Source organism: Quercus suber, unplaced genomic scaffold (genome assembly GCF_002906115.3).
Source record: "Quercus suber isolate HL8 unplaced genomic scaffold, Cork oak 2.0 scaffold_466, whole genome shotgun sequence".
Lineage (NCBI taxonomy): Eukaryota > Viridiplantae > Streptophyta > Magnoliopsida > Fagales > Fagaceae > Quercus > Quercus suber.
Genome location: NW_027069917.1, coordinates 79,505 through 87,204, shown reverse-complemented (window position 1 = coordinate 87,204; position 7,700 = coordinate 79,505). Strand labels below are relative to the sequence as shown.

Below are 7,700 nucleotides of genomic sequence, written 5' to 3'. Positions count from 1 at the left end.
TGTACAAATAAAAATGAAAAGAAAAAAAAATGGACATCACTTATGGACATCAATATCTATAGAAAGTAGTATTATTATTAGGGACAAAAACAATATTTTAGGAAAAAGCTTTGAAAAAAAGAAAAAGAGAATGATAAAAAAGAAGGAAAAATTGACACAAGAAAGTACACAATACAATTCGAAATTTATTAAAGATACACTATCAAGCTAAGATCATCTCCCATCATCTAAGTCAAATATTACATGGTCTCTCATGCTATCGTACACATTAGTACTTTTATTACTAGCATTATATTTGTAAGAATCTGATGTCTCCTTGAGTAAGAATTCGGTTTCTTCTGAGTTGGAATCAACATTGACCCATGAATGCATCTCCATCTTTCTTAAACCCTCCAATTCAGTTGCTGCTTCCTTCATAGTAGGCCGATCTTCCCCTTTCAATCGTAAGCACCTCTTTGCAAGATTTGCCACTTCCTTCAATTGCTCGGCCTTTCCTTCTTTCGCTATATGTTTTTCAAGAATTTCAAACAATCTATTATCCTTCAAAAAAGATAGAAAACATATAGCTAGACTTCTTTCCTCCTCTAGCTTATCAAATGAAAGAGCCTTTTCTCCCGTTAATAACTCTATGAGGACCACTCCAAAACTATAAACATCACTTTTCTTTGTCAATTGACTTGTTTGCATGTATTCAGGATCCAAATATCCCAAAGTTCCTTGCATCATTGTAGCTAATTGTGTTTGATCTCGTGGAACTAATCTTGAAGCTCCAAAATCTGATACATTTGCTGTGTGAGTACTATCCAACAATATGTTTAAAGACTTAACATCTCTATGGATTATTGGTGGAGAAGCTGCAAAGTGCAAATATGATAATGCTTCTGCAATTTCTACAGCTATCCTAAGACGAATTTCCCATGATGCAGTGGATGCCTTGTTTTTGTGATGAATGTAGTCAAAAAGAGTACCATTGGGTATGAATTGGTAGACTAGTAAAGGAACTTGTGTCTCCAAACAACAACCTAATAGTTTAACTACATTCTTATGGTTAATTTGGGAAAGTACAACTACCTCATTAATGAATTGCTCAATTTGGCTTTCATCGACTGTTTTGGACTTCTTGATGGCCACAATCCTATTATCTGGCAAAAGTCCCTTATAAACTGTACCAAACCCTCCTCGGCCAATAATTAAAGTTTCATCGTAATTGTTGGTAGCCTTTTTCAATTCTTCTGTAGTGAAGATTTTGGCTGTTGCAGTTGAATTTTCTGGCTTGGAGAGTTTTTGTTGTAAAATTAAACCCCCATTTTGTTCAAAGAACCTTTGTCTAAGCTTGATTAACTTTCTTTGCTTAACCATCAAGTACAGCCAAGAGCTGCAGACAAGCATAACTATGAAGCTTATGCCAACACCTACACTTGAAAGAAATAGAATATTAGTATTTTTTGCTTATATATCGATTATCGAGTACAACTTCGAGCAACTGAGAATCAAAATGATGAAGCTTATGAGATCAAGTACATTTGAAAGAAATAAAACATTATTAATGGACTCTATAATCTATACCATTCTTAGAGGCCCAATGGGCAGATAGATTACAATTTTGCAACGAGTCATTATTTATTGACTATTTCGCATTAGTTAATCTGGCATAATTTTTCCCTTTAAAAAAAAATCATTAATTAGTTAGTTTTACATGGATACTTATTTTCATAAAAAAAGGATACATATTCTTGAAAATAAAAATAAAAAAAGGGAAAAGTACATAATCTAAACGTTAACATTCAACGTTGAACGATTGGGCTCAATATTAGATCCTCCAATGTTGCCACTCACCAAAGCGAAAACGATGACGTTTGGAAGATAATTTTAGCCAAGAGTGTACAAACATCGCAACTCGGTGAGAATTCCAAGAAAGAAGGTACCAGAGGTGGTAACAAAAAATCTATGACAATAGTCTTTGTTGTACGTACTATTTTCCACAACTATTCTATGTAACTTATTATAAGTGATGGAAAAAAACTAATAGATTTATGCGAAAGTGAAAAACAGCTAATCATAGTTGTGGGAAATGATATAGTCCTAAATAACCGGCGGTGGTAAATGTCATGGACTCAGGCCAAGGCGGAAATGTTCAAGAGCATGTGGTAAATGCATTTCCGCCTTGGCCAACATAAGAGACTAAGAGACTCATCATCGGATTTGGATTTGATGTAATAGCTGTAGTTATTGCACCATGCAAAATTGCAAATACCTAATTGTTTGAATTTAATTGAGAAACCTAATGTGCTGTACTAATTGTACCATTTCTATGTTTTACCTTTTAAAATATTTTAAACCCTTATAAAAGGATCGTTCCTCTTTGCAACATTCTTTGCTACCAAATAGAGAAGTTTGGACCCCAAAACAAAATCTGTACCAAAAAAGAAGGAGAAGCTTAACTCACAATCTAGTGCAAATTCCTGAAGCATAGCAATCCAAATGTGCGAGGGCGCAATACAGTAGGTATACTTACCAACCAAAAGTTTAACTTGTAGTGATGATTGATTGGCAACACAGACTCCTGCACTTTGGTCCAAATGGTACCCCTTGATACAAACACACGTAAATTTTCCTGGTTCGTTAATACACTCTTGTCCCAGGTGGTTGCAATTATTGGGGTTTTCACATTCGTCTATGTCTGTAGATGTAAAAGTCCATCGTTAAGTAACTTGAAAGCACTATAATTAATCAAAAGCAATGGCATATTCAAGATCATGATTTTTTTCTCTTAAACAAAAAGTAAAATTATTCTTTTATGCTATGTTTGGAAGTTTGGAGGGAGAGGAGAGTAGAGGAGAAGAAAGTAAAGGGGAATGGTTATCCTCCACTCTTGTCCCAAGTGGTTGCAGTTATTGGGGTTTTCACATTCATCAATGTCTGTAGATGTAAAAGCCCATCGCTAAGACTGTGTTTGCTTTGCCTGAAAATGATTTCAGGAAATTATTTTACACTAGCCTGTGTGTTTGGTACCTGCAGAAAATTGGGTCAAACAGAAATTATTTTACCCTTTGACTGTAAAATAAGCCTTCTCACTCGTAAAACTATTTCATTTTTTATTTTACCATCAAATGATTTCTAGGCTTGGAAAATAGAAGAGAGAAAGAAAGAGCAAGAAGAGAGAGTAGAGCGAGTGAGCTAGAAGAACACACAACCTCAGGTCGCACCACCACCCCCAACCCTAGATCGCACCGGTCTTGTCGCACCCCAACACCGACAAGATCGCGCCGCCTGAAGCACCACTAAGATCGCCCCCCAGCACTTGCAAGATTGCACCACCTAAAGCACCGCCAATATCGCACCCCAGCACTTGCGAGATTGCGCCACCTGAAGCATCGCCAAGATCATGCTGCCTGAAGCACCACCAAGATCACATCCCAACACCAGTGAGATCGCACCCATGACCCACCCATGCCCGATCTCTCTTTCTCAATCTACGTCTCCCTTTCCCTCAATTGTCGATCACTCTCTCTTCCTCCCTCTCTCCGTTTGACCGAATTTTTGAGTTTAACGAATGTTTTGTTTTGATGTTTGTTTTGTTTTCTATTATGAAATTTGTTTGGAAGCTGAGAAAATCGCAGAGAAAATGTGAGAAACTAGTAGAAAAACAGCATTTTCAGAATACAACCAAACACTTGAAAATATTTTCTAAAATAATTTTCATAATGCAGCTAAACACTTGAAAATATTTTCTTTTTCCAAAAATATTTTTACCTGAAAATATTTTACACTGGGAAAATATTTTACACTGAAACAAACACAGCCTAAGTAACTTGAAAGCACTGTAATTAATCAAAAGCAATGGCATATTCATGATCATGATTTTTTTTCTTAAACAACAAGTAAAATTATTCTTTTATGCTATGTTTGGAAGTTTGGATGGAGAGGAGAGTAGAGGGGAATGGTTATCCTCCACTTTGTTTGGATGTTTCTAAAATTAAGTAAGGAAGAGAGGAATAATTAGTCTTTTCATAATTTGTAATTTTGTTAATATGGTAATGATAAATTTGATAATTCATTTGATCAAGCATTTCTGCGCTTTACTTTCCCTTTAAATCTCTCCAATTTAAGAGAATTAAAAATTATGGGTTAGAAGTAATTAGAACCTCTCCAAACTTTTCCAAATCCCTCCCCCTCCTCCCTTAAAAAATATCCAAACAAGGTAATTTAATTTTCTCTGTCTCTCTACTCTACTCCCTTCTACTCTCCATTCATTCAAACAAGCTATTAGCACACTGAAAAGCAGTGACATTATTGAAATGAAATGGAAAACTATTGCACATAATAAGTTTAAAAGAGTTCCTATTTTTGTGTTTTATAATTTATAAGTTATACACTCTAACTCTTGATCTACTTTCAATTGAGGTCATTAAATTTTTTTTTTTTTTAAAAAAAAGAAAACCATTTCAACCCCTGCACAATAATCTATTTTTAATTTAATCATTTTGTCAAATTCTATCCTTGGTTTTAAAAAAGCAATATAGTCAAAGAACCATTTTTGGTCTTGATTTTCAGTTGAACCAGCCTATCCGATCTGATTATTTTTTAAACTATGGCTCTATCCAATCATGTCAATGGTTTTAATATTTTTCAAGTTTCAAGTTTCAAAGTACCGGAAAACAAAAAAACAAAAAACAAAACAAAATTATTATAACTTTTACCTTATTATAATAATTATTATTTTTGAAAAATTAATTTAGATGGGGGATGGTAGATAGTAGATACATAAATTAATACCTTGGCAACCATTAGGGAGGTATGGGTTCCCATCGTAACCGTCCTTGCACTTGCAACGATACCCAGAACTATCTTCGGAATTTTGGCATGAGCTATTATCTCCACATATGTAATTCGATTTTTTCTCTACATCATTACATGTCTCATTACCGATGGCCCAATCAAGAACCATTGGCATCATTTGTTGGTCCCGTAGAGTGCGAAGGGAATCAATGGAGAACTATGGGATTTCATAGTAACGTTTTTCAACCCTTTGGGAATATCTACCTCACAACACCCAACACCAGTGCAAGACCCATTGACCATGAACCTAGTGCTTTCACACATGGACCTGCAGCCGGTGGTTATTAAGGTCATTAAATTAAAAAAAAAAAAAACCATTTCAACCCCTGCACAATAATCTATTTTTAATTTAATCATTTTGTCAAATTCTATCCTTGGTTTTAAAAAGCAATATAGTCAAAGAACCATTTTTGGTCTTGATTTTCAGTTGAACCAGCCTATCCGATCTGATTTTTTTTTAACTATGGCTCTATCCAATCATCTCAATGGTTTTAATATTTTTCAAGTTTCAAGTTTCAAAGTACCGGAAAACAAAAAAATAAAAAACAAAACAAAATTATTATAACTTTTACCTTATTATAATAATTATTATTTTTGAAAAATTAATTTAGATAGGGGATGGTAGATAGTAGATACATAAATTAATACCTTGGCAACCATTAGGGAGGTATGGGTTCCCATCGTAACCGTCCTTGCACTTGCAATGATACCCAGAACTATCTTCGGAATTTTGGCATGAGCTATTATCTCCACATATGTAATTCGATTTTTTCTCTACATCATTACATGTCTCATTACCGATGGCCCAATCAAGAACCATTGGCATCATTTGTTGGTCCCGTAGAGTGCGAAGGGAATCAATGGAGAAATTGAACGTGTCTTGTTTGCTGATAAACGCATACCCACAAGGATTGAAATTCTCTACTATTGTGTGATTGTGAGAACTATGGGATTTCATAGTAACGTTTTTCAACCCTTTGGGAATATCTACCTCACAACACCCAACACCAGTGCAAGACCCATTGACCATGAACCTAGTGCTTTCACACATGGACCTGCAGCCGGTGGTGAATCTTTCATTTTGCTGGTAACCGTTAAGGTTTGCATTAGTGTCGCAACCAACGACCACAAACTTGTTTTGGGTGCTAGAGACGGTGAAATTGAAGGGCGACTTGAGCCACGGATGGTTCCAGGCAACCATCGCACCCTTTTTATAACAAGCATAGGCTATATTCATCAGGGTGTCAATCTGGCCATGAAGGGAAATGTTTTTAACAATTATGTGTTTAGGGATGAATGGCTCGGAGGAGTTGGTACAATTGACGAAAAAATTATGATCTAGGTAACAACCTTCTCTTAGGCCAAATGGATATGGAATTTCCATATTTCCACACATGTCAGAGCAGTTTGGCCGCGCTATAGGATAAGGAAATCTTACAACTGCGACTGCAAATTCAGATAAAATCACAACAACGCAAGTGATTTGTATAAGAGTCTCGAGGAAACCCATATCCCCCAATATTTCCCAAGGAGAGGAGGTAGGACTATTGTGTTTGTGCATGGAAAATTTTGCGTAAATGTTGGACTTTTTATAGCCATATGGAAAGCAGCCCGGTCAAGTCTGACGTTTGTTCAATTCATATATGCTTCATCGGCTTCAAACTTCGCAATGCAGGGATATGTTTTATTTTAGGTTTGATTAAATTTCCCCAAAAAAAGAAATATTAAAAAAGAATAAATGAAAATTAAAGAAAGAATGAAAAAATAATATTTAAATGGAATAGAGAGTTTGTTGGAATGTAATTTAAAAAAGTAATAGTAAAAGGTAAATGAACGGTTCACTCTCCAAATATATAAAAATTAAGAGAACTGTTGGAGATACTCTTAGACTGTTTGGTTAGTGGAAGGGAAGGGAAAGGAAGAGAAGAGAAAAGAAATAAGGAAAAGAAAAAAGAGTGGGGAAAATAAAGTATTTCCTTTAGTGTGTTTGGATACGAAGAGAAAAGAAAGGAAAGATGTGAGGTATAAATGTCATTTCACAAAAATAGACAAGACCTTTTGAGGGTATAAGGGTAATTTTAAGGGAAAATAATGGAATCTACAAAATCCTTTTTCCCTCCCATTCTTCCTTCTTTTGTTTTCTTTTCTAACCAAACAAAGGAAAGTCCTTCCTTTCTTCTTCTTCTTTTTCCTTCCTCTTTCATCAAACCAAACAAACCTTAATCCACAAAACGAAAAGGCAGTGTTTTCCGTGTTTTTAAAAGTAACCACAAGATAAATTTGTATAGTTACATAATTAGTAAAGAAAAGTTGACATTTCGCTTTTATATTATTATATATGAGAAATGTTAACTCCACAACATTTTCATAATATTTTCACAACAAATTCTATGTGGCAAGTTGTTATTGGTGGGGTAGAAAAGTAATTTAGTGTAGGTTCAAATTAGAACAAATAACAACTAACCACCTACGATTTATTATGAAAATGTTGTGGATGTAGCACCTCTCTTATTATATAGATTTAGATTATATGATATAGATATAGATTACCGTAATTTGGGTTAGCGGAAGCACATTCACTTGAACAAGAAAAAAAAACATTCCCAAGAGACAACAATATTTAATGTGGTTGGTGATTTCATGCATACATCCACGAGGAACACCAACCAAAATATCTGCTATGAATGATATGGAATGTATCAAAATAAAAGAGGGTTTTTTTTTTTTTTAAAAAAAAAACAACCTTATATTTTAAGAGTATATAACATTAGTTACAATTCTTCTTTCTTATAATAACTAAATCTTATATTAATTATTTCTAAAAAAAAAATCTTATATTGATTACATTTTTTTTTCATAAT

General features: G+C 34.4%; 1 protein-coding gene across 1 annotated transcript; it reads right to left on the bottom strand.

The window, feature by feature from the left end:
- Nucleotides 1–212: 212 nt before the first annotated feature.
- Nucleotides 213–6,530, bottom strand: LOC111994603 (wall-associated receptor kinase 2-like). The gene is made up of 4 exons (XM_065762616.1): nucleotides 5,450–6,530; nucleotides 4,777–4,996; nucleotides 2,516–2,680; nucleotides 213–1,412 (listed from the first exon to the last, which is right to left on the bottom strand). Exons 1-4 carry the CDS (start codon nucleotides 6,398–6,400, stop codon nucleotides 214–216), a joined length of 2,535 nt encoding a protein of 844 aa, XP_065618688.1. The 5' UTR covers nucleotides 6,401–6,530; the 3' UTR covers nucleotide 213.
- Nucleotides 6,531–7,700: the final 1,170 nt, after the last annotated feature.